The sequence below is a fragment of the Oxyura jamaicensis genome, chromosome 2, assembly GCF_011077185.1.
Source record: "Oxyura jamaicensis isolate SHBP4307 breed ruddy duck chromosome 2, BPBGC_Ojam_1.0, whole genome shotgun sequence".
Taxonomy (NCBI): Eukaryota; Metazoa; Chordata; class Aves; order Anseriformes; family Anatidae; genus Oxyura; species Oxyura jamaicensis.
Genome location: NC_048894.1, coordinates 19,356,617 through 19,384,174, shown reverse-complemented (window position 1 = coordinate 19,384,174; position 27,558 = coordinate 19,356,617). Strand labels below are relative to the sequence as shown.

Here is a 27,558-nt window from a genome sequence, read left to right as displayed (position 1 = left end):
TTACTCAGAATATTTCACAGCACCTGCTGAAACAGAAATACCTGCTGGAGCAGAACTTTCAAAAGCAGAAGTGCTATGTGCATGCGTGGTCTCCCAGTCTGGATTCAGGCGTGCAGTCTTTGAATATTTCATTGGTATTAATAGCTGAATCATATTATTCTTACCTTTGCAGTGGCTGCAAGCAAAGCCTTATATCATCATGTCAAATCTCTGCACAGCATGTGCAAATGAATGCCTGCTTGTCATTTTCTAGTCCTGGCCAGTCGGTAGGGCTAAGTTAAACTCTTAATTTCCTTTTTACTGAAAACCAAAAATGAAACAAACAAAAAACCCAAACATAAATATCCCCCCCGCAATAATGGAGATTTTAGGTAACATCAAACTGATTGTTGATAGCTCTGTAGATTTCTCTTCGCAGTTAATATTGAACTGAGTGGGAAGGAGATGAGGATTAGGAAAGGAAGGAATTGGGTAAGAGGAGAAATCGAAGATCCTAGAAAACGCTGACTTGGAGGGGGCGGGTTGTGGCGTGTCTGGAAACCCTTTGTTCAAATGACCCAAATTTGAACCACTGCTTCTTAACACAGGTCAAGTGACACATCAGGTTCAGGAAAATAGAGCATACTTGTGGACTTTGTAATAGTTCAAAAAGTTAACTGCTAAACTTAACTTACCTTAGAATTGGCTCCATATTCATTAAGAACTGTTACCAATATAGTAACATCCATGTGAGGTAAATTATTCTTAGCATTGTACTTTAACAGATTTAAACTGATAATCACTCTTCACTTGTACTCAGAAAATCCCTAATATATTTTTATTGCAGTTCATAATAGGGCTATATTTGCAATTTTGAAGCACTATGTTTTTCCTTTTTAGTTAGGTAAATGAAAATAACTTCTTTGCTAGCTTAAAAAAGAAGCTGGATTTTAGCTGGGCTATGCAGAGCTTGTTTCATGCCAGTGGATACTTAACAGGTCCTTTCCACGTGTTCATAAAGATGTGTATTTTTCATTAAATTATTATATGGTGAGATTCATTTTACTGGCTTGGCTTACTCTGGGTATTAAAAATAATACTGAACAGTGTGAAAATGTGAAACATCATTTGTTAATTCTTCATTTAATGTTAACATGGAGACCACTGTTACCTTTGGACCTTTAAGTCGGAAGGGTTCTCGGTGTTACTTACTCCTTTTTAGGGTGTGCTCTGCTTCTTTTCACTCATGAATGAAGAGTTTGGAAGCGTTGTCTTTGCATGGCTTTTTAATACAGTAGGTGACGGAAGTGTGGTGTGGGGGTGGGGGTGGAGAGCCTGGGGGGGGGAAAGTGCTTCAAGAGTGAGTTTTGTTATTTGTGTTATTCTGCATGGAGATGGAGGCACCTCTAAAACAAAGCATGAAGTCTTAACAAGTTTGAATCCCTCAGATTTGTGTATTGCTCTGCTCCCTTAGAAGTAATTTGGGTTTGCTTGTATACTGTAGTTTGGAAAGTAGTTTACAGTGCTTGTATGAAACAAGTTGAAAACAAAACAACTAAAAACCAACATAGACTCCCACTAAAACAACAGACTAGCAGTAGAATTCAGTTCTTAGCAATTTCAACATTGTAAAGAAGCTACTGGCCAAGAGAAGGTTGGTGTGATGATGGGAAACAAAGATGTAAGGGGAGCCGGGGTTGTTCCAGTTGGTTTTGGTTTGATGATGAGACAATAAAGTTTTGAAAATGCAAATTACTGTGTTCTGAAGCCTTCATCAGATCCACTGCTGGTGGAACAAAGTTTCCAGTTTCATTGCACTGTATACAAGTCTTTTAAAGTCTGTTATTTTTTTTTCCTTCTAGTTTGTAACTCAAAGCAGTAACAATACCAATATTGTATTTCAGTAACCATTTATACAAGATGAATCCATTGACTTCAGTGAAGTAAAAATTTCCTCCAAAGTTGATGTTAATTTGTGCATTCTTTTCCACTAAATAGTTTTATGCACTTTAATCATGAGTGTTGATAAATGCAATAATTTTATGTAACTTCTGCTATTGCCAGTTGCCTGAGTATTTGAACGTTAAGTTTATTTGAAAGAGTGGTTTCTTTTAAACCTTTAAGCGTATAAGAACATACACAAAATATTTCATAATTTCCAAAACATATCTGAGGATTAGGAATGTTGGCCTTATGGCAGTGGCAATAAGTCACAAGTTTTCTTCCTCAAATGGTAAAAATAAGTTTGATACTATTCAACTTTTTCCAGCCCTTGACATAGAAAAATGTGTGTGCATTCTGAACTTGGTGTACCATGAGTAGGTCTTCTGATTTAAATAGGATTGCTAGATGAGTAAAATTGAATATACTAGCAAGCTTATAGAACTGTCCCTATGATTTTGTATTGTTACTAAAGTGTCATTACTGATTACTGATGTTTTGTATAGTAAAACTAATAGCTTTGTGTTAGCTGTGGTAGAAAAGTCATTAAGTAGGCTTCCACAGATTGCTCTAATTGGTAATAAATGATCTGACGGTACTGTCACTGAGCTAAATAATTAGTAACTGACTATTCTTTGTATAAAATAAACTATTCTAATTCTTGATTTAATTCTTAATTCTATTTTAATTTAGTGGAAACTACAGCGCCTGTAGCATTCTAGTTATGTATATTGGTTGTTACAGGTGACCTTACTGTTTCTTTTCTTGAATTCTTTTCTCGTCACAACACTAGACATACACAAGCACTAGCAACAACTCCATGTCAGGCTCCTTGAAGCGGTTGGAAGACACCACAGCTCGATTTACAAATGCAAATTTCCAGGAAGTTTCTACGCACGTTTCAAGTGGAAAAGATTCTTCAGAGGCTAGAGGGTCAGAGAGCAAAGGGAAGAAATCTGCAGGTCACAGCTCAGGTCAGAGGGGAAGAAAGCCTGGTGCTGGAAGAAACCCAGGAACAACTGTGACTGCAGCTAGCCCTTTTCAGCAAGGTATTAATCGTTCCACAGTAATACTTCTTTTGCTTTGACGTGAATTAGACAGAAATCTTACATATTTTAAACAGATTGCATACTGAAGAGTAGCTCATTCTTTATCCTCTATAATGAGAATGTTGTTTCACTTGGGAAAACATAACTTTTTTCAGGAAAAAGTGTTTATTGTCATAACATGAAAAAGAAGGTCGTGCATCTTTAAAGGGCAAAGGTGATACTTTCATTTAGGTTGTTAGGGTATTTTCTTTAACTGCTAAAACCCAGAAGTTTCTTATCTATTGAAAAGTTGGTCTGGGGTAACATTCAGCATATGAAATTAAGTATAGGAGTCTATCTTAGCTCTTTAAGGGAGTAATACAGACGTTTTTTAATTAGTCCATATTAGAACAAAACTGGTAATGTATAGGATGTGATGACTGCTAAATAATTTTTCAAGATACAGGCATTTAAAATGTACCATTTCAAAGTTAGAGAAGTTGCTCTTTAAGTTTTAATTTTTACTATTACGCAATGAGCAGTTCAAAATTTGTCTACTTTTCAGTGTTTTTTTTTTTTTTTGAAATACTGAAGTGTTTTTGTTTAAATTCTCAAACCTCTAAAATTGTCTTCTAGAATCTCACATATAAAGAAAAATCTTGCCCGCTGCAGGTGGCAAAATAGATCTTTATTACGTGCATGAAATTTCTTTAAAGCTGCATTAAATTAATTTGATATAAGTTATTTAAAATACAGAACAACACTCCTTATGATTTTTAAATTAGTGATGTAAATTGTATTTTGAAATTATAAGTAATTTTTAATGGATAAAATGATAAAATACTAATTTCTAAAGGATTTTTTTCAATATCTTATGTCATATTTAGAAGTATTTTCTTGGTGGGACAGCAGTCAGCAGTTAAAGTTTTGGAAAACAGAACCCACATACGCTCACCCCTAGAAAATTACTGAATGTCAGTGGAAGTAAATTGGTGTTTGTATTTCCTAAGTTGCTTCATTTTCTGCCTTGCATGTGCTAATACAGTGTTGAAATGACTGCACTCCAGATATTACAGAAGCAATGCAATTCTGTTACACAAAAGATATGTATGATTCTCTAACACTGTAAAGAAGTCTTAAAATGCCAATTTTATACACTTTGCTCCACTCCTTTCCTGTCCTTTTGAAAAATACCTCTTCTGTGCAACACCTCCTCAGGCAGGGTAAATTAAGTGCAATTGCTGTTCCCCTGACCTGTGTCAGACCCCTTATTTAGGTAGAATGGCAAGGAAGATTGCAGGCACAGTGTAGATGTGATCACAGCACGTTTTATCAGCTGCCTTCTCTTTATTTGAAAGTGCTTAAAAGAAAAATCTTGCTGTGACTTATACTAAATGTTTGTTATGGTTCTGAAAGGAGGGATATCAAAGGTGTTTTTTTTTTTTAAAAAAAAACACGTTGTTATTCTCCTTTTATTCATTTTTACCTGGCATGTGCCCTCAAACTTAATGATGAAAATCTGCGATTCAGATCCAGCAGAGGGAAGATGGACAGCAGAAACAGTGAGTCATTGTAAGAACAGATTCTTTAGCTCTTGCTGCTGCTTTCCATGAAGTCCTCATACTTGAGTTTTGTATTCTAAGATATTTATTCTTTTTTCTATTGCTGATGAAAATTAGCGGAAAAGATTATTTTTGTATGTTTTTTCTTTTTCTTTAGGAAGCTTTTTGGGCACTCCTAGCAGCCTAAAGTCATCTTCTGGAAGTTCAGTTCAGTCTCCCCAGGATTTTTTGAGTTTTACGGAAACAGATCTGCGAAATGATAGTTTCACTCATTCTCAACAGACTTCGTCAACCAAAGATGTACATAAAGGAGAGACTGGGAGTCAAGAGGGGGCTGTCAATTGTTTCACTTCCTTAATTGGTCTCCCTTCATCATCAGCTGTTTCCCAATCTAAAAACTTTGACAGCTCACCTGGAGACATCGGTAATTCAAGCCTTACTTCTACAGCATACAAACGAGCTCAAACTTCTGGAATAGAAGAAGAAACTGTATCAGAGAAGAAACGGAAAGGAAATAAGCAAAGTAAACATGGGCCTGGTAGACCCAAAGGAAATAAAAGTCAAGAAAGTATTTCCCATCTTTCAGTTTCTTCTGCTTCCCCAACTTCATCTGTGGCTTCTGCTGCAGGAAGTGTGACGAGCTCTGGTCTTCAAAAATCTCCAACTTTGCTCAGGAATGGAAGTTTACAAAGTCTTAGTGTTGGCTCATCTCCAGTGGGTTCAGGTAGGCATTCATTGGATTTATTTTCTTACCTCAAAATAAATCTTTGTTATTTTAGCCTTAATTCTGAGTGTGCTTTTCAACAACAGAGTAACATTTCAAGTATCTGGAAAGTCACGTTAGGGGAAAAAAAGGTAAAAATTAAGATTGTAATGGTTGGAAGAGTAAGTTTTGTTCCATAGATAGATAGATGCCAATGCATTGTAGGTGGCTGTACTAGATTGGCCTGTGTATTGACCTATGTATGAGATGAATGCAGCTTTTGAGGCTGTGGGGGGAATAAGTTGCATGAAAATAGGTGCTGCGGAAACCGAGTGACAGGCTTAACTAATTTAAGAGATAGTATATGCAGACTATACATAGTCTGTATGTTTTTGTACTTAGAGAAAACAAAAGCAAAACTCAAACGTCAGCTGTGCTGTCCCTCTTCTTTTTTTCAATCTAGCTCAATTAATTAAAAACCAAAATGCATATATGGAGACATCAGTTTAAACACATAAGAGGATATTCTGAATCTGGACTCCTATGTAGCCAGATGATGGTTTCATGTCCTTGTGTGCTTTTTTCCAATTGAAATTGGCTGGTTTGTTCTTCCTCTGTTCTAAATGTATATACAACTTGGGCTTTGAGAGGCTTTCTGTTTCCAGTAAATCTGTGTGTGGAATGATGTTGCAGAATACTGTATTTACTGAAGTCTGTCTTGCTTTGAAGTTTCCCTTGAGGTCTTTATATTTGGTTAAAAACAATAGCAAATGAACTATCTGATACTCATAACTTGGAAATTTTATCATTTTTTATTGTTCGAGTTCTTTTTTTGGCTTCATTTTCCTTTTTTTTTGAGGGCGAAGGAGAAATGAAACTTCAATATTTGGTTATGGGCAGGTTTTTATTCTTTTACATATTTTCACTGTATGCAATATGTAGTTTAAAAATATATTTGCTTTAAAAAACAGAGGCTTCATTTGCTTCAGAACAGGGCAGATACTTAAGAACTGCACCTTGATCTCAAAAATACTTAAATATTTGTTAGTTGTAGGCAAATGATGATTTTTATTAAAGGTAATAATAGCAGTAGCAATGGAAATTATTAAAAAATATTTTTCCTGCATAGAAATGGATAGGGTGAAATGATATGTGACAAAACTTACTAGCTCACTGTCCATCTTTTTGATTAAAGTTAAGTTTTAGAAACACGTTAACCTCGTATTTGTTATGGTCAGAGATCACCTAGCAGAGTTAGATAAGTATCGTGATGATTTGAGTCTAAACTTTCTTATTCCTCTATAGTTCATTTGAGGTGGATTATTATATATGAGGTAACAGATGGAAGTACAAGCTCTTATTTTGAAGAAAATGACTTGTATTTCCTGCTTTATAATTGTCCCGGAATATTCTGGTCTCGTCAGCTCCTACAAGAGGCTTTTTTCTGGCCAGGTCCATCCTTGCTTCCTTTGTCCTCTTTATTAGATCTCGTTCCTCCATCTGTTTATAATGCTGAACACATTGTGTGAAAAGCTTTGAAATACATGGATGGGAACACCATCTAAGTTCTGTTAAAGTTATCGTGATATGGAGCCTAGAATTTCACCTCTGTTAAGCACACTTAGATTCTTGCTCCCCAGCATTAGCCCTGCCCTCCGAACCAGCGGTATTTATAAAGGTGCTGAAGAACATATGTATAAACAAGCAGCCTCCCCCTCCCCAAAACAAAACAAAAAAAGCCCACAAAGCCCAAAGAAGCAAAACCAGATGGGAAATCTGCCTTTGAGCTCCAAATCCATCCACAAGCTTATGTTTGAGTCTGGGCATGTTGTTTTAATGTACTCTTCTCCCTGCTTTCCTCTCTTTCGTTTGGTTGTAGTGCTGCTTTCCTCACTTCATCATAAGCATTTTCTGGGTTTAGCAGTCCATTTACAATTTTGTTACAATGAGGAGGGGCATATGAGTGTTACCAGTATTATCAGAAGCATACATCTTCTCGTGTATGATATGCTGATTTTTCCCTTCCTTTGAAATGTCTGTGTATTGCCCAGTAACAAACTAGGACAAGTGAATGTAAACTACGTGAACCAAATATCATGCAAATGTAGTGAGAAGAAATGTAGAGGAAGTCGAGCCAAAAAGTTCGTACTGAATCGTACTCGGCATTATTGTATTATTTTAAAGAAGCAGAGTCAGGAATGAGTGAGACCATGCTAAGACCATTTGAGACGCTTGCTCAACAATTTCCTCCTTTTTTTTTTTTTAATTTCCTTATGAGTTACAGTTGTCTTGAACTATCATTCTTTCTCCATTCTGTTAAGTCTGTTTGTCAAGATCCATAAAAATTACAAAAATCATTCCAAATACGTGATAATCCTATCCACAGTTTATGTTGAAATTAGATGATAGATGAAGGAAAGCTCATTTAAAAAAGTAATGCCAATTCATCATGTGCTATTTATGCACGTTCCATAAAACTGTCATTCAGAATAAGTGCATTCAGCTCATTTTGTGAAAACATTTGTCATCTCCAAACTTTGTTCAGGTCCACAGAGCTTCTGTTTTACTGCTCGACAAAATCAGAGATGTACCATTAATAGTATAAGGCCATGCAATTACAAGCTGGTACGATGCTCAGATTTTATTACAGTTGCCATGCCACTGCTCTGATATTTCTGAAATTTTGAGCACTTGAGTTTTTCACTCCTAATGCTCTGTGCAACCTTAAACGAGACACTGTATGCATTAGTTTGACAGTTTACTTACAGAAAGGAATGTAATTTAAAAAATGAAGTAAAATTTAAATGGTAGGGTAATAAAGAATTTTTATATTCAATTAACATAATAATACCTCTCCCTGTTAAAAATATAGCTACTTCAGCCAATAGCAGCTAACTTAAAAACGATACCTGTTTTCCTGGTGGAAATTCACAGGCACTATAGGTTTGTCTAGTAAGACATCAGTCAGTTGTCAGTGGGAGTTACATATGGCTGATAATGCTTTTCCCCAGAATGGATTTTGTCTGTTTGCTGTGTACGGTAAATTAGGACTGTTCTTCAGGGTGATTTCAGGATCTGATTTCTGTTTTTCTTTCAACTTTAAAATTCATGGTAGTTGTATTCACAGGATTAGGTTCTTTCTGAGCATCCTTCTAGGGAATAATCCTTAAAGATTTCTAGTCCTTCGAGCTTTTCTAGTGAGATTACTGGTTGCAGAACAACGATCTGTTCTGCTGAAGATTTTTTTTTCTTCTTGCAACAACAGTGATTAAAGAACAGAGAGCTTTCATGCCGGAATTGGAAGAAATGAATAGCATCTTGTCCCATTGCTATCCTGTGCTCGTAGTAACAAAATAGATCAAATAGGTTTCTTTTACCATATTTGAATTTTAATTCAGTGGTAGTGCAGAAATTAACATGGTTTGGGAGAAGAAACATGCAGTTATGGTAAATAATTTTCACACATTCTTGATTTTTCTGTTAAGCGGCTTGGACAGGCTTTGGCCCCTCTGTTTGGAATTCACTCCAGTGAGTGAAAAATTTACAGGATTTTGCATCCCAAAGTAATAGGAAAAAATCCACTTTGTGACATGCAGTGCCTTCTGACTCTTGTGGGGTAATGCAGCAAGGTAAAATGAAAAGCAATCAAGTGTCAGAAGTAAATTGAACTTTGTCTTTTATGGTAGGTAAAGTTCTTGCAGTTGTTCTGCACGGATACTTACAGCTAGAAGAACTGCAGTGCTTTAAGCAAATAGGGACACTTCTCCATCTCTTCCAGTTCTGTTCTTGATTTCAAGTGTACAGGGAGATGTGTAGTGTCAGCTGTTGCTAAGGGCCTTCGAAGGATCATATTTCAATATTTGAATTTTCACATAATATTTTTATGCCCTTCTGAGTACTTTAAATCCTAAATGAACCTATAGAGCCTCCCTCCCCTTCCAAATTGGTCTTGGAAATGATGAGCCCATGCTTTCAGAACCTGTGCTCTGCGCATCTTCTGGAATTCCTTTGTCACAGTTGAAGCAACCTTGTTATTTGTTCCTGTGTTTTTATTTGTGTAGCAGATGTGTTCTACTCTTGACCAGTGTTCAGAATGCTCTGGTTGGTCAACTAGACATTTTTTACAATAAAGCATGTATCCAAACCCAGTATTGTACTTCAGTATAGCAATATTTCAAACCCTGGCTTAGAAGCAGTAGATGGTTTTTGGCACACGCCCCTCTGGTTTTATATTACACTTCACCCAGTCTACTTTTCAGCTTTATATAGGAGTTTACTAACCACTTCAGAATAGTCAATGTATTTTAGTTGTCTTTCTCATCTGGTTCCAGCAGTGATGATTCCTCAGCTGTGTGTTAGGCTGCTCTGCAAGGAGATGATCTTACCATTAAGCTCATTGCTGTACTGATGCTAGAAGAGAAAGCTGAGCTTTTAAGCAGATAAGTAACTTAGAGTCATTCTCATGGAGTTCGAGTCCCTCAGAATTCCTGCTCAATCTTCGTGATGTTATGTTTAAATTCCCCTGTAGCCTTTGACTTACAAGCTAAATCTATCGGGGGAAAGAGTTTAGATAAAAAATATTCTGGAACAGTTTGTGCTAATCAGCTAGGTGCCCCAGAAGCCAAAGCAGAAAAGGTTTTGCTGTGTTAAAAAGCCTGTTTATATTCCAGATAGGGGAGGATGGAAGGGACAAAGATAGTAGTAGATACTGATGACCTTTAGGACTAAGTAGACTGTGTAGGAAACTCACAAGGCAGAATTCTTGACCAAAGTTCTTTCCGAGATGTTTTGGAAATAATGCTGTTATCCCTGTGCTACTCATTTCAAAAAGTGCTAATAAAGTTCTATCAGTTTAAATTATTTCATAGATAGTACAAGTAGTAGCATACTTAGTTAAAACTTTTTTAAACAATTGAGTGGAAAGATGCAATAATTTGTAAATTATTTAATTTGGATACTTATTTCCTCTTAAGACATAAACATAGGACAGTTGAGAAGAGACATACAATGCTCAAGATTTTTTCAAATGACCTTTTCAGAGAGGGTCTTAAGCTCTTTCATAGACTGAAAAGTCCTGGAGACCATTTCAGTTTACAAAATGGTTACAAATCAGTGTGATTATAATGGTTGTGCGGGAAGAATTAATATTTTGATCAAGAATTTTCCATTGATAATTGCATCACGACAGAAAAACAAAAATGCAGACCTATAGTGTTACTTAGATGGGCTACTGAGAGCAAGAAGCCTTTCCAGCGGGAGGTCTCTAGGGTGCCCGACCTGCTCTGGAATCAGTAGTTTGTGCATCAGCTCCCCTGTGAATGGTGCAAGATTTTAGAAATTGTTGAAGTATTGTTTGAAACAAAACTTGATTTCAAAGAGGAAAAAAAAAGGAGAAAAGCACACATTATTCCTCTCCCAAAGAATTGTAGAAAAAATGAGTGAAAAAAGGTATAAGGGCTTTCTGAAGTGATTATGTTTCCCAGGAAGGGGAAGGTAAGTTAGAACAACTAAAGTGTGGGTTGCAGGTCCAGCTGTGTAGGCCTGCTTACAGCAGAGAAATTCTTGGCACGTGTAGAAGTGATTGCACCTGAGTAGTTAACTGTTGTATGAGAACCTGAGTGTCTGTCAAGTTAAAATGTGTATTTTGAAGATTACTTACGTGAAAGTAGATTCCCAAATTACAGTGTCACTCTGGGCATTAGTTTCTAGTTACATATCAAAATCTATCATACCTCTATGTATTTATTTAAGGATGATGATATACTTACAGTGCTCTGGTAATTAACAGCAAACGGTATGTTTACATTGCTATGTACTTCTAATACATTTTGGATTTAAAAAAAAAAAAGTACACAAGAAAGTGGATATTTTCCTGAGTTCCCTCTTATGTCTTTCATTTAAAAACAAAATGCAAAAGTTTTTGGTAGTTCTTCATTTCTGCATAAAGTATTTCTTTAAAAAAACAACTGAGCAGAAAGAAGCAATAATTCGTAAATTACTGTTCAAAGCTGTTTTTATTCAAGCTTTGCCAATCTTCTACCCAAGTAACAAATTTCATAATTATTAACATAATTTCTGTATGTCTAGATTTTTGCCCATAAAGAATTATTTGCAAAGTTAGCATCTAAATATGATGTATGTGCAACGTACATACACAGTACCTGTACGATTAATAGGTTCATTTTTGGTTAAGCTGCTGTGCTTGCTGCTTTTCAAACTTAGCTGCAAATCTGTACTGTTTGGTGGGGGGAGATTTTTAAAGAAATCTCACATTTTTTTGTGAACTGTGCTTTTAGGTTATCTTTGACCTGTTGTAAGCCTACCATATGCTGTGTATTTGTTAGTGTTTAGGCTTGAATTCTTAATAAAAAATTGCTTATTTGAGGTGTGGGTAGTCTGGGCAAACTACACTGCATGGATGAGAACTAGCTGGCAGCTTTGCTGTTACTGTTGCCTGCATAGTGAACAAAATAAACTGTTCAGTTTTCACAAGGTTGGTTATTTTTGCAGATGCATTGATTAAAAGTAGGTATTATTATAATATATATATTTTTAAATAAAAAATGTGCTGAAGCTTATAATTTTGAGCTTGGATTATGTTATTATTTTGTCTCCTTTTATAAAACTAAGAATTAAAATTTAAAATGAGAGAGGGGAACAAGGAGATGCCCTGAAATAATACAGATTGCTCTCTTATCAGATGCCATTGTTGAAGACGGTGATATTTGTTTTGAAGGTGTGTAGGTCTTTGTGGAAGATCAGGTAAATCTGTAATGAAATTCTTGCTGCGTGGAGAAGAAGTGAGATAGAGGTGTTGTTTCCTTACTTGTAACTGCTTAGTTCCGAGGATCTCCTTTAAAAATTACACTTTAGAAAACCTCTTCCATTTTTACATCATTTTGTACGTGTGTGTATATTTTTTAAATTAAAATGTACATCCTTGAGTGTGAACGTTTTCCAGCATCTGGAGCCAATTTACTGGAGTACAGCATTCCTTGTAAGTCAAATGCAAGATAGCCATCAGTCTTTTACCTCCATAAAGCCTGCTAAAGGTGACAGGAGAGCATAAAGTGTGTGGGCGGGAGGAGGGGAAGAAGAGGCTTGACAGTAAAAGTGGTAGTGCTCTAGTTGCTTTTGGTTTGTTTCTTGTCTGTCCCTCCTTGAAAACTGTACTTTTCAGATCGTATAGGCTTTCAGGTCTTTCAAAACTCAGGCTTAAAAACAGCAAAGGATGTGTATGTGCTGATAGTATTTGCAGGTTTTTGTACCTCTGAAGACTGGCCAGTTCCTGTGGTAAAATAGTTCTTTTTGCTGTTCTTAATCAGAGAGGAATTGTACTTAGCGGTTAAACATTATATCTATTTGATGTGAAGAGAAGAGGTGCAGTATCAGAAGGTAAACTGTGACTGGAAGCTGTTTCAGGATTAAGATCAGAACGGGTAACTTCTGTGGAAGAGACTCTGATGTGTAGAGCCTGTGGTAGATCATCGTAATCCTTTCTGAAACTGGAAAGTTTTAAAAATACAAAGGCAAACAACGCCACAAAACAAGCAAAAAAACCTAATGTAATATGGTGGTATAAGGAAGGTTAGATACCTTAAAATAATTGAGATTTTAACTGAAGGACTTAGAATAGGGACAAACCCATTAAGACTTAAAATGTACACGTTCCTGTTCTGATGTGCAACTCCTCTCAGAAGCTCTACGTTGTTCTTAGACAGACAGACCAAGCTTCTGATTATCAACTGCTCCTTTCCTTATGCTTTCCTGTTGTTCAAATAATTTATTTTTATCTCTTAAGCAGGTTAAGTGGGGGAGATAGGAGTAAGGACCTAAGGCTTTTGAAGCACCTCATAGCCTGCACTGTTGTGTGGTACTGTGTGTGGCTTGGTACCACGTTAGGGCACACGTACCACAGAAATTCTTGCTCTGTAGTGCAGTGTTGGAATATTTGAAGCCAGGCAGTGTGGATGCTGAGAAACTGAACACCTAGCTCTAGTTAAAATGGTAGGAAACACATTTTTTATTGGCATAGTTTTTTACAGATAGGATTGAAGATTCAATAGCTTTTGTATTTCAGAACACTTTAAAATGGAAAACTGTAGAATCCAGCATCTGTTGAGATATAATGATTTGGCTTAACTACACTAACTGACAATATATCCAGTACCTTTTAACTGTATGTCAGTTCCTGATGCTTCACAAATGGTACCTCTCCCACTTGCTTAAAGCCTGCAGGATCTTTGAGTTGATTCAACTGGATGCAAGCCCATTTTCAATAAATCTCACCAGCATAAATAAAATGCAGAAAGTTGGCACCGATAAGCCAACAATGTATTTCCAGAAGATTATTCAAGTAAACCTCTCTTTCAGGAGTATTAGGCATAATTTTAAAAATATTGTAGGAGTTTTATATGTAGGTATGCTGTACATAAGAAGTGTACTGTCAGAATACATAGCAAAGTAGTTTTTATAAGAGCTTGTGTGGTGGTAATGCAAGAAATAGTAAGTGAAACTATTTTATACCAATAGAAAAGCTGCTTCATTTCTAATCCCGATCTGGACTTTAAAATGGAATTTTTGCCAATTTGAACTGGACTGGTATTTACCAATTAGTTTGGATGTAAACTCACTACTTCATATTGTTCTTATTATAATTTTAATTTTTATTCAGCTTTTAAGTAGAGGTGTCAGCTGGTAGATAATGTAAGGTGTTTGCAAGAAGGCCATCAGGATAACATAAAAAAGTTCATTTTGAATATGATCTAGTTTGCTGTGTGTTTTTGAGAGAGAGTTACATGCAGAGGTTAAATAAAAAAAGAAAATGCTGGGAGTTCTCGTTAGACTAAGTAACTTGAAATACTGTTCCTCCCCACCCAAAAAAAACCAAACAGATAAACAAAAAAACAGTGAGCTTCTCTGGTCTTTAGAACTGTGTAGTTCTAGGAACTTTGAATGAGAAGAGATTCATGAAAGCTGTAAACAGAGCTGAAGAATATTAGCGTGGGTCTGGGGATTTTGCATGAGTAGTCCTATCATTTCACTTCTTCTTGACTGACTTAATGCCTATTTCCTTTTTTTTTTTTTTTTTGTTTTATACACTTAGAAGGATTTCCTGACAGGAATGACTAAAAGTTGCAAGTAATTTTTTAAACCAAAAAGCAACCCATAAGCCATTAATAAAGTTTGCTTTCATGTAAAAATCTCAAATACAGTTTTTAAAAAAAGTGTAAATAATTTACAGTCAGATTCCTAATCTGAAGAATTTAGTGGCTGATAAGAGCAAATAGTGTCCTATTGGGGTAGAAAACCAGTAGACTTTTTTTCTGTTGTAGGATTAACGGTAAGCTTAGAATTTACTCTTTGTATGCATAAGCAATTCTCTTAAAAACAGGTAATGAACAGTAAAAGGGTGGTGACTCAGATGTAGGTGGGGATATGCAGTCAGTTCTGATATATATAGAAACTGAAATTAATAAACTGGAAGTAACAAAGTCTTCCTGACGTTGTGAACAGCATTGGTTCTGAGGAGTAATAACCGTGAGGTTTTAAAGCGAGCAATAGCAGCTACCATAAGGACTAGGTGAGGTTTTCAAAGCAAGGACTCAGCCATGACTGGGAATAGGCAAGCATAGGTGGAAAATAAAACTGTGAAATACAATATTAAAGCTTATATTTTTTGGCATATATGATGACTATTCACCATCCCTAACCTTTCCTGACACTTGAGCTTGCTGGAGTTCAGTGGCTTGGCTGTACACTGTAGGAGAAGTCTGGGTGGCTGGGATGGTTCTTCAGTGAGGAGTCAGGAAAAGGCGGCTGCCAGGAGAGGCACTTGTGCCAGGAACCCAGACAGTAGCTCTTCTTTCCTTCCAGGATAAATCATCTTTGTCTTCTTCTACCTTCTACTTCTGTGTGGTTTGTGGGTGGGAACCGTACTTCTTCTGTTCTGTGTTGAAGCTTGAGGAGAGTCTAGGATGAGCTTCATTAGACATCTTGAAGAGGGGCCCACAAGGAGGGCTGACCTGGTGCTGGCCCTTCATCGTGTAACTGTATGCAGTCAGCATTCGGATGGTCTGTTCCAAAGGAGTCAGGTTAAGCAGGATGTTTTCTTGCTAGGATTCCTTACATCTCCTCTCTAGGTTGAATACCAGTAACTTCTTCTCTTCTGTGAGTCCACCACTTACATGAATTGGTCTAATTTTCTTTTTGAAACCATTCATGCTGTTAATACCTGAAACGTGGTAGGTGAATTTCATGTTTTTGTGTGGTATAAGGAGGTATAGCATCTTCTTACTCCCTATCAGCAATCTTAAGGACTCAAACAAACAAACAGACCACTTTGAAAGTGAAGATCAAAGCTGCATCCTTTTATCACATATTTATGTAGCACATGCTTATTGAGAAAAGTTCATTCTGATAAGCACGGTAGCAGATCATTAATGTCTAACACGTGTTCAAGAATTGGTACTGTTCTTTTAAGGATTTAGTAGACCAGGGATGTTTAAAATGACTTTCTGTCCACGTGTAATAGCTGCAGTCAGAAGGAGTTAGACTGCAGCTTGTTCCTCTCACTTGTCTTTAGCTCTGCTCTTGAGTTGCCAGACAACTGCTTGTGTTAACCCCATATCGCCGACAAGGTCTATGGAATTGTTTTGTCAGCTCTTTAACCGTATCTCTTCCTAATTTGTCTCTAAAGTACGTGTCCTGTGGTAGTAAATTATTCACTGGGGTATATCTGGTGTATTCTGCTTGAAGACTCTGAAAGGTCTGAGTGATGTTTGGGAACACGATGCGTGCGATGGTTCGGGTTAGCGGCAGTCCCTCTGTTGTGTAATTTTAAAGAAACAAAATCAAAAATTACAGCTTCAGACAATCCAGGGTGTGCTCGTTTAAGGGAAGGAAGATGACGATAAAACTAAAGGCTCCTTAAATTTGAAAGGGGCTTTCCTTAGTACTGACAGCAATGGTGGATCAAAATGGCTGCTATTCCTTCGGTGGAAAAATCGAGCATAACTGGAACGAATTGATGTTAAAATGAAATAATGGCTGGCCCACAGAAGTGTGGGTGAAATGCTGCAGCTCTTAAGGGTGGCAGACATCAGTTCCAGCCTGTCCTCTACACCTGGGTCAGAATTGGTCCTCATAGTTTATATGAACACAGCAAAGCCGTATTATCTCTGCATTTTAGTGAGGTTATATATATATAGCCATGGAAAGTAGTAGTTTTCATTTTTAAGTGATTTTTTTAACAATGCTATTAATTCGCTGAAAACTGAGGTTAAAATTACTCAAATTACTCATTTAATTTTTATTAGATTCTTAAGTTTTCATCAAGATTCACCCAGATTCAAGATTCACTTTTTGACATTCATCAAGATTCACTTTTCTCTCTAATACAAAATTTCAAAAAAAAAGGAGTGTTTTTTTTTTTAACATTATAGGCTTGGTCTGTAGTGATGTGGCAATTATAGTCAGTATTGCTGTATTCTTCTGTTACTATATATATATTTTTTTCCGTGGAAGTATCTTTGCCTAGTTACTAAAAATTAGGCAGTAGGTAAAAGGCAGTGATTTTAAAAAAATGATTTCTAAATTAATTTTGTGAATTTCTTGTATCAATGGCAAAAGTTAAAATTGTCTTTATTTTAATTCATTGTTTTGATTCTTGATGTTCAGAAAAACCTGGCAGTTTAAAGGAAAAAAAAAAGGCTATCAGTCTTTGGTAGCTGCCAGTTGGGAGAATAAAGAAAAAAAATACGGCATAAGAAGTCACCCTGTTAGAATATGAACGTTAATAGACCTCTTATATCAGATGTCGGAAGCTGATGCTGCTAAAAAAAAATCACCCATGGAAATATTGCAGGGGTGTTCACTATATTCTGGCACTCAAAATCATTCATTCTATCATCTTGTCAAAACAGACATACGTGCTGAGGGCTTTATTCGTTGTTAGTGTGCAAAAATGAACTGGTAAATTGAAAATAACGTGTCGTTGTGAGTTCATCATCCTAAGTATGAATAAAGGGGCGATGCAAGTGGAGGAGGTGTGCCATCAGCCTGAGTGCCGTCACCTTGGGACTGGGCATCAAAGTGTGCTGGGTTCCCGCAGAGGCTGAACTCCGGAGGCTTCCAGCTGCCCAGCAGAGGAGGAGAGTATTCATGGTCACTTCATGGGCAGAGATCTGTGCTCTCAAAGTGCCAAAAAAAATAAAAATACTTGAAGGAAAGGAAGTTCATGTGAGCATCTCATGCTGAAAGTTCTTTCTGGGCATCCAAGCCCCTCCTCGGCTGGTCTCCCTAAAGCCTGGGAGAGACGAACTGCTTTGTGTTCACCTATCGATCTATCAGTGAAGCAGGAGGGGTGCCTCGTGATTAGAGTTAGCGAGGCAGCTTCAGTTGAAATTTCTAAATTTGTTGTGGACAATGAAATTAAGATCGGTCTTTTGCTGGGGAGACTGATCGTCCCGGGAAAGGCTTTGACTTTTTATTTGCAGCGGGAGCTTTACAATGCAGCTAATTGGCGTGTGCTGGCATGTTCTCATTGTAGCAGGCGTTTAAAAGCTAACAAACACTGACAAAAGAAATATAAGTAAGAAATTACAGCGGATAGAAATAAATCCATTTTACAATTTGAGCTACTGTAAATGATCAGAGCTCTAATACAAGAAAGATGTATTCAGGTATATTATTGTTCACTGAAATTCCTGTCTATACATATATTCTTTTGTGCGTCTGTTAAACATGATCTTAACATGAAGCCCTTTTTCTCCTAACTCAAAAGCTTTCTCGAAGTTGATGAATACCATACATAATGGTAAGTTATATTAGAATCTTTTTCAGAGGTTCATTTATCACAAAGGGTAGCCTTTTGTAGAAAATCCTGATTGAAGGTCTGCATATTCTATTGATTGGGTGAAATACGGGTCTGCAGTGAGTCAATTGTTCAGTACTTGAGTGAAAACTTTGTAGATTGTCTGCAGGAGCCTGATAGGTCAATAGTTCCTCAGTTCTCCTTTGATGATCTTTTTGTATGTGCACAGTAAAATGATAACAGTTTTATTCTAGTTCTGAGATTCTTTTCTTTAATTTTGTGAATAGTGTTTCTAGTTCTTCTTCTGTGCTCCATTCATAGGTGTGTTACAGGGGTATCTACCTCAGGAATTCTCCCACTTACTTTCCTGACTACTTAAATTACTACAAGTAATGCATGTGAAGGTATCCGTGTGTTGTCCCTTCTTTGTTCTGGCAGCCCAGTGCTGCCCGGTAGTGCCATTGCTAACAGCACTACCAGTTTCACAGGGAGCAATATTGAATCTTTAATGTATCTGATTGCAGCTTCCCTCTAGTATTTGGTATTAGCTTTGTACCCCTACTTCTGTATTCACTCATGCTGAGTGGAAATGAAATAGAGCTTATTAAATTAGAACTTGGTTTACTTTTTCAAGGCTTTTGTTCACTTATAGGAAACAATTGTAGCTATACTCACAAGTTATTGAAAGATTTTGGACGGAATGTTTACAGTTAAAACCCTCTCCTAAGGATAGTTTTGAAGATGGTCGAGCTTATTTCTTAATGTTGTATTTAATCGGTATCAGAAAATCTAGTAATAAAAATTGGAGTTTTTTCAGTTGGTGTCAGCCAAATAGAATGATTTTCTTCTTGTTGTATGTGTATGTTGGAGGAGCAGGGCTGTATGCATCGTAAATTGTATTGACATGGAGTTCAGCATATGCAAAAGAAATGAAATGTTTAAACTTTGCATGATGAAGTTCTTTGCATTTTAAGCCAGCAATCATTAAGATTTTATAGGACTTCTTTTCACACTGCTGGAGCCACAAATTACGTGTTAGGCAGATGTCTGTAGTGGTGGGTCTCTTTTTTCTATATATATATAAAAGTTTATATTTCATAGTCTACATGTGATGAGAAATACTGAAATTTCTCTGGATTTGCTTTGCTTTAGTAAAATAGGTGTAGCTTTTTTCCTTTTGATATAGGGTTTCCCTCTCACCCTCCCAGGTGTACAGTGCTCTGAACCAGCTTTGAGATGAAGGAAAGCAAGCTCACCATTTTTCTGAACAAAAAATAAAACACCTGAAGGGTATCTGACAAAGTGTGCTGAATTTGGACTTGGTGAGTTTCTGCTGTTTCATAAGCAGAGCATTTTGGCTGTTTAATGTCGCAGAGGTACAGGTTCACAAGGGCGTGCAGAACAGAAACTGATAGGACGCCATTTGTTGTTACTTCTTTCCACATTGCAATTTTTCCAAAACTGATTGTCTGTTTGTAACTCCAGCATAGAACTTTGAAGGGTGTAGGTGGAAGTGGTTACTTAATGTCGTGTGCTTTCTTGTTAAGCAGTAATGATGCTTTGTAGGAACTCATTCTTGTGGGCCAGCCTAGTTGTTACCTATATGTTCATTTCAGAGCAGTGTTTGGACAGGGTTTATCATCTAATCTGCCCTTTTTTGGTGTGTGCACGCACATGCACGTGTGTTTGTGTCTTTTAGTTGCCTTCCCATGTTTCTTTAGATAAAATTTTAAAGTTGGTTTCTTTCCCTCCTCCCCAAAACCCGTCTTGCAGGTTTTTTTTATAAACAGCAAGGAAAGTTTGTGCAGTGTGTATAGGATGAAAAAATATTAAAGCTTGAGATGGGTATTTCGATACGTATTTAGTATTTAGTTTACTTCAACAACGTAATCATCTGACTCATAATCTGAGTCTGAGGCGTTTGTGTTGTCTGTAAGGGTTGGGATGGAGGCAGTGTATCAGGAGCTCAGTTTTCATTGCATTGAGTTTGTTGGCTGTCTATCAGCAAGAAAGTACCAAAAAGGGGGAAAAAAAAAAAGAGAGCTTTGGCTTGAATGGACATAACTACGACTTCGAAACAGTTTCGCTTGATAGCTCTGGTTAGTATTAAGGAGAAGGTTGAAACTAGTGAGTTGAATTCTGTGCTGACAAAGTGTAAAGGAGGAAGGATGACATGTAGAGGCTTCAACACGTTTTAAAGAGTTGCTTGAAAAGGTGGACTAGAAAATGGAGTCATGCAAGTGACATTTTTCAATAAAAATAGACGTCATAATAGAAGGGAGTAAGGACACTTGAAGATAGAAGTGGTCCACTGCAGTTTTGTCAGTAAGGGACAGTATTTGGTTGTTTGGTTCTTGGTTTTGGTAAATATTACGGTCAATTTCTTATATTTAGTATACTTTTCGTGTTTTAAAAAATGCAGTTGAGAGATCTGAAGTTTTCACTTTTATTCACAGTGTGACAACTTTGTGCTTCTTAGTCTTACTCTGGACCTTCCAGTCACACTTTGTATATTTGACATTGAAGTCTCATCTCTTCTGCGCCATGTTTTATCACTGGAAAGCAGGAGGAGGGGATGCAGGCTTAAATGGCTGCTGGGGGATTTTAGGGCATACTTAAACAAAAACAAACAAACAAAAACAAACAAACAAACAAAAAAACGAAACAAAAAACCCACAGCTATGGGGAGTAATGACCTGAAGGTTGTAATTTCATGTTAAGAGCTAGCTATAAATTGTGATGGCTGGTTGTAGTCTTTCTCTGGCTACTTCTGTTCTTATTGTTCTGTCTGCTCTCAGTTTTATTTCTTACTCCTGCGTCTGCTTTCAGGTCTATTTTCATCAGTTCTGTCTTACACTGTTTTTTGAGTCACAATGTTGAGAGCTGTAGCACAGAACAGACAGCCATCATGTCAATTCCAGTACGGTGGTCATCTTTGGAAGGCAGTGTGTCTGCAAAGGAACCTTACAGTTCTGCGCAACTGGTCTCAGCATCGATGTGGGCATAATTTAGTATATATGCTATGATTTTTTTTTAGCATGGTAAATTAAACTAGGGAAAGTGTCTGCTGAGCATGGATATTAAAGTTTTTTGAACCTAGCTAAATTTAGGCAGACTTTACAGTATAGATAAAAAATACATCTGCTTGTGGTGAAGCGTGGGGATAGCAGTGCTCAGCTAACCTGTATAGTTTATTATTTTTTTTTAAGGTGGAGAAGGGCAATTTAAAAGGCAATCTGAAATACTTCCTTTCCGCTTATTTTAATTCATGGCCTTTTTTCAGAGTATTGAATAAAGGAGTCTCATTGTTCAGTTGTCAAATACTGCAACCTTAAGCATAACTGCTTGCCCATGAGTTTCTAAAATACCACTTGAAAGCTTCAGTTGTTGAAAATGACATCTATGCAGTCTATCAGCAGTTAAGGCAAGCCAGCTGTTTGCCACAACCAGAAATAACTAATCACAACAGAATTAATTCCCTTGTTACTCATGTTAGCCTCTCTAATGTCCTCGTTTTCCTAATTCTGTCTCAGTCAAGCATCCTGCAGCATACCTGTGAAGATACTAACTTCAGATCACTGGAATCCAAAAGGAGAAAACTTTTGGAACAAACCCCTTTAAATACTATGTTCTGTTAACAGTGAAGAGGAATGTAGTGCTTCCAATGATTCCTCATTTCAGCACTGAGATAGATTGCTCGCAGGCTGATTTGAAGCAATCGTAGGTTTTCTGAGATCTTAAGTTGTTTTTAAAATTTCCAGTGAGAACTTAATGTTTTAGCTTATCACACATCATGTTCCTACTTGGGAATACTTGTTTAATGAGCCTAGTAGTGCTTTATTTTTAGTGTAAGTCACATTACAGCAACTTAAATTTGTATGCCTTGGATCATCAAGACAGAAGTGAATTTACAGAAGCTGTAGTCTCTATCAGTTATTCTTCCATATCTGTCTAACTTCTTCTCGCAAAGATCTTTCCCTGCTTTAACATTTTTGAGCTTCGGGTCTTTCCTGTACTTTTGAGCGTACTGTGTGTACCTCAGATCTGACCACGTAGTTCTGGATCTTACTGATCTTCTACAACAGATCTTCAAAACTTACTTAATCACTCTAGAATAAGCATGTAATTCTTAACGTGTCTCATAAAGCTAAATTATTTATAGATGTAAACCTTACGCAGGCTGTTAAAAGCATCTCAAAGATAGATTTTCTGAAGTCAGAACCTCTGGAGGCTCATGGTTACAAAGCAAGTAATGAATTAGGAAACTTTTCTTCAGTGATCTCTACTGATGCTTTCATCAGGGTGATGTTTAGCAGAGCTGTGATAGCACAGAAGTCAATAGGGAAAGAAAATTAAGATAGGCTGGCTTTTCTCCTGTAAAGTTAAGCATGTAGTTATGCTGTTGAGGACAACAGTGGGCCCTATTTCCCTCTTAAAGATGTTTCTGCAGAAGAATAAAGGCAAGAGCAACAGTTCCCTTAAATCAGTAGTCACATTATTATCTCAGCATTTTGTACATCCTTTTAGTGTGTGATGCTGTAATACAATACATTGAATAGACCTAGATACCACCTGGAGCAAGCTTTTAAACAGTAGTGTAGGTATCAGTGGTGCCAACTTTGAACCAAGAGGATATTGATCCCAAATTACTTCAGCTCGGCTGTGAAGCATGTTTCTGGAGGCATTGCAAGGGTGCAAGGAAAATCTGTCATAGGATCAGACTGATGGGATAAACCTTGGTATCCCAGTCTATGTGAGCAGGCTACTTGTCATGGTGGTCAGAAGACTGTATGCCTCTAGCACGAGGGAGCAGTCTACACAGTAAGAAACAAGCTCAAAGTGAAAAGGCAAAGTTACAGGGATTGAGAACTTAGGAAAATCCTTTCAGCTAGTGGTTCTGAGTGCTGTTGGTGGGACAAGGCAGGAACGATGCACTTCGTGGCTTGGCACTGATGTTTCTTGCACGTGTCCCAAAGGTGTACTAGCTGGAAGCATGACTCAGAGCCACATATTCCCCTCTAACCTGTTCTTAGAAGAAAAAGGAGAAATTACCTTGGAATTTCTTGAAGATTTCCAAGCCTTCTCTACAAAGATGATTGTAACCCGTGTACCAGCTGACATGCTTCTCCAGTCTTGCTGTTGTGACACACGAGTTCTCCCCATTTCTCATAAACCCGTTTCTATGCTGGGATCCCCCTTTCTCCCAAATCGCCTTAGGGTCTTGTAACTCCATCACCATCAATGTTGACCTCTTTCTCATCTAAAAATCACCGTGCCAAAATGGCTGCCTCTGTTGTACGGTAACTGGTAGCACAGTGTCGTGCGCCGTGCCTCCGGCCCAACGCAGCCTGTCTGCCCTACAACTCTGTCCTAGGGCACACTGTGGAAATTTACATCAGTTCCGAAAGGGCTGCAGGAAATTCACTGGGGCAAAGCTGGAAGCAAATCCAAGGCTATTAAGTACAAAGGCCATGCCTGAAGCTCAAAATCTGTAAGTCATAGATTTCTAGAGGCTGGGGGAGTATTTGAGGGAGGTCTTACTTCATGCATTCCCTCTGCCTCTGCTTTTCCTTGTGCAACCGCTGTTGCTCACAATAACCTGGTATTTATTTATTTGTTTGTGCTTAGGATTAGATTCACTTTAGTTTATATTTTGTCCATATGGCAAAATAAGAAATTGTTGCATAATTTTCCACGATTAACATTCTATTAGAGTAGAACATTTTTTTTTTTTTTTTAAACAACAAAAAACCTGGTTGCTTATCAACAGCCAACTGCATTAAACGGCACTTTTTCATTTTGCTCTATACAGAAAATTGTTGTGGTTTTAGGGTGGATTTCTTGGCAATCGTCACAGGAAGTGTGGAGGTGCTGGAAATATGTATATAGGTTAATTTCTTTGTAAAGAAGCTCCTTGTTCTTATAACTTCATTTGATTTATGTGAACTTTACAACTTTACTTCAAGACTGATTTTTTTTCTACTTCTGCTTCCTCCCAAGTGGGAAGGCAAATCTGAGGTTCAGTGGTTCTGTGCAAGTTTACATTAAAAAAAAAACCAACAACCCTCTTTGACGAGGTTGTTATTTGTTAAGCTTTGGCAAAATATGAGGGGCAGCAACTTGTGGTAGATACTCTGGATAAATAGAATAGAATAGTTGAGTTAGATGATCACTGAAGTTGCCTTCTAGCCCAACTGCAACTGCAGGGATCGTGGTGGGAAAGCTTAGTGTATCAAAGTCAGCCGTGAGACACAGTGCTGTTGGAAGTGAGAAGTTCAGCTGCTTTGCTAATTCTTCTGCTTATGGAACTACTTAGTTTTGGGATATTTTTAATAAAACAATTTCAGTTGTTCTGTGTGCCACTTGTATGTTGCTGCAGTTAGTTATCGCTATTCTTGATGTTCTTTTATTTCCACTGTTATCTATTCTTATGTTGTTTGCCAGTAAAAAGAGTTCTGTTTTTCCCAGTCTGTATGATCTGTGTGTTCCCTGCTCTATACTAACGCTAAGCAGGCAGTTATTTCTTGTCCAGAGATGCTTTTCTTTTTCCTCCAGTTGCCCTTCTGGTAAGTATTTTACTCGAGCAATGCAGGCTATGCGTGCATCTTATCTCAGGACCTGAAATGATGTTTTGCGTGTCCTAGCAGTGCTAGGTGCCGTCAGACTTCACCCTGGCAGTGCTGTGTCCACCTGCAGCTGAAGAACTGTTCAGCTCAGAACTCCGAAGACTATTTAACCATGCTGTTTGTGCCTCTGGCAGATTACACAGGTTCTGGCTGTATAGCTTTTCAGTAATACAGAAAGGACTTGGAGCAGATTGGTTTGTTTGGCCCTTATAACTTTGGTAAATGTGTTCAGTTGTTACTTCTTGCTGATTCTGAGAGTGATTATCTCCTCTCAGGAAACAACAGGACAATTTGATATACTTTAGACATTTTAAATACGTACCTTCCTGACTTTCCAAAATGATGAGCACGTAATTTTTATACAGGTATTTTTGAAATGATGTGAAAATCAAGGATTTATTTGTATGTTACACATAGAGCTCCTACTTGAGTGCTTTGAGACGTGAAGTCTTGGTTGTATGACTAATTCCAGAAAGTGCATGGACTTGACGTATTAAGTAAAATATTGCTACATGGAAGTGTATAGCCCAAGCAGAGTATTTGGATAAGTCATGTTTTCTTGTATTTTGCAACAGAAACAAACAGTGTTTAGAAACAAACAGAACAAAGCTAACAAAAACTACAACAAAAGTAAAGGCAAAAAAAAAAAGCCTACCTCATTCCACTAGCAAACTAGTTTGTTTGTCTTTCTTTTGAAGTAGTTTTATACCTGTGATTTTATAACTTACTGCTTGTATTCCAAAAATCTGTTTTAAAGAGGAAGAATAAACCTTACAATTGAAATAGAAGCAGCAGAACTTCTGCAGTTATTAAATATGTAAGGTTCTGAAAATGGAGAAGAATTTTAAAATACCACATTTTAAAACTCTGGAGGTGTTATCTTTCTGGCAAAATACCTTTTATTTTATTTTATTTTTTTTTTTACTTTCACAAAAAATGTTGACTTTAACAATTCTGTTTTCTCCACTCTCGATCATTGACGCTTTATGAGAACAGTAGTGTTTCTGGTGACTAGCTCTTGTGGTTTGATCGTAGTGTTCTGATATTTATTTATTTTTTTAACCTTTAAAACTCTCAGAGCCAGATAGTTACATGAGTCTCATAATTCTCAAGAAATTGTGTGGCTTTTATTGTTCTAAGTACACAACTAAAATGCTGGGGGGGGGGGGGGAACATGACACAAAAACCTCCTTTTTATTAATTTCAAATCTGGTTTAAAGCAGACTTTTTTTTGGGGAACTGAATTATACTTCAGCTTCTGTGGTTGCTGATACTGCATTTAAGAACAGACTCAATAGCAAGGCTGTTTGTTAACCATGTGCATTTTGGTAGTGTGTAGGGACAAATCTAGAGCAGGATCCATAGAATTTACTCTCCGAGTTAGATAAGGCAGATGTAATTGGAGGAAGGTCCTAACAGCGTGAATGTTTTAAGGATCCTAACTGCTTGTAATGCCATAATTACAGATTTTGGGGATGCTGACAAAATAAAGGGGAGGGCGTGAGATGACTGTAGGAGGTGTGCTAAATGGAACGCGAAAAGGACAGAAGCTCAGTAGAAAAGCAGAGCAAATAAGGAATTGTGCTATGATGAAGAGATGAGGGAGGAGATTGCAAGCCCCTAACGTAGCATAGGCAGGGGGAAAAGTGTTGTCAGAATGTGTCTTTGGCTATTTTTTCATCTCTTCTTTCTCCATTGGGTCTAGCTGACTTTCTCTTCAGTTTTTCTTGACCGTTAACACAGGCAGGGAATTGAAGATGCATTAATGTTTGTGTATTCTGGGTGGGTTTGGGTGATTTTAGCTTCCCTTGCCTGGGCTCAGAAGGAATGCTGGGTGGTACGTGGTATTTTAATAACGCATATCTTCTTGTTGCTGCCTTCTTCAAATCCTTATTCGTATGAGTGACAAACTAGCTCCACCCTTTGCCTTCTAACTGGCATTTCAGTTCTGTGGCTTTTTTTGATCTAACCATGTTCATTCTACTTCTGTTTACTCCCTGTGGCACTCTTCCTCTAACTGCAGTTCAGTGCTACCATGCTTGATATTCCTTGGCCAGCTGACAGCTCACTTATCTAATGCACGTGGAGCCTAACAGTTTCGTAGACAGGTACTACTTCTCGTCCTGGGCTTCTGGTCAGCAGGGCTTTTTCCCCATCCTATATAACAAACGTTACCCTGCATGTAGATGAACAGAAGTAATGGCTTCATAGAGGGGTATGAACTCTTCCCGTTTAAATTGCTAACATGTGAGTCTGACTAATGTTAATGTGTTCAGTCATTTCCTTGTTGGCTGCTCTAGCAGAAATATTAGTCAAGCATTCTTTGATCACAAACAGCTTTAGTTTGTGAATAAATGAAATACCACCAGTTCTACCAGCAAATCTGAGTACCTTATCCTCAGAGTTGCTGTCATTTTTTTCTGAAAATGTACAAGAAATCCGTAGTTACCAAAACTAACATTTTAAACAAATGTATGTTGTTCAAAACCATGTTACTTTGAGGTCAAAAGGTGTTTTTCCACTCATATCTTGTATGTTCTGTTATACAGCCCAATACTTCATTCTTTAGCTACTGTAACTTTTACAGTGATTCTCTGAAACAATATGCTTGGATAGCGGACTCAGTTGAAAGCAGGTATTTTAGCCAAAAATTCTGCTACTCTTAATATTTGAGCATAGTTTGTAATGCACGTAAATATTTGATCTATCACATGTTTCAGCAGAACTTAGACCTGAGTCAGTCTGTGTGTTCCCCAAGTTGTAGAATGTCAGATGACGAGCAATTCTCTCAGTCAGCATGGTTAGAAATTCAACACAGGAACTTTCTGCATTATGTCTTAAGTAATCTTGTTTGTTTTGATTAATTTTCTACTGCATATTTACATGATTACTAGAAAATGGGGAG

At 37.3% G+C, this 27,558-nt stretch overlaps 1 protein-coding gene across 8 annotated transcripts in view; it reads left to right on the top strand.

Annotated features, from left to right (window-relative positions):
* MLLT10 (MLLT10 histone lysine methyltransferase DOT1L cofactor) overlaps positions 1 to 27,558 on the top strand; it is a 122,451-nt gene that overhangs the window by 60,892 nt on the left and 34,001 nt on the right. For all 8 annotated transcript variants that reach the window (XM_035317296.1, XM_035317302.1, XM_035317299.1 and 5 more), the window contains 2 exons: positions 2,714 to 2,969; positions 4,668 to 5,234. In XM_035317296.1, the coding sequence (XP_035173187.1) occupies positions 2,714 to 2,969; positions 4,668 to 5,234 (823 nt within the window). The remainder of the gene's footprint in view (positions 1 to 2,713; positions 2,970 to 4,667; positions 5,235 to 27,558) is intronic.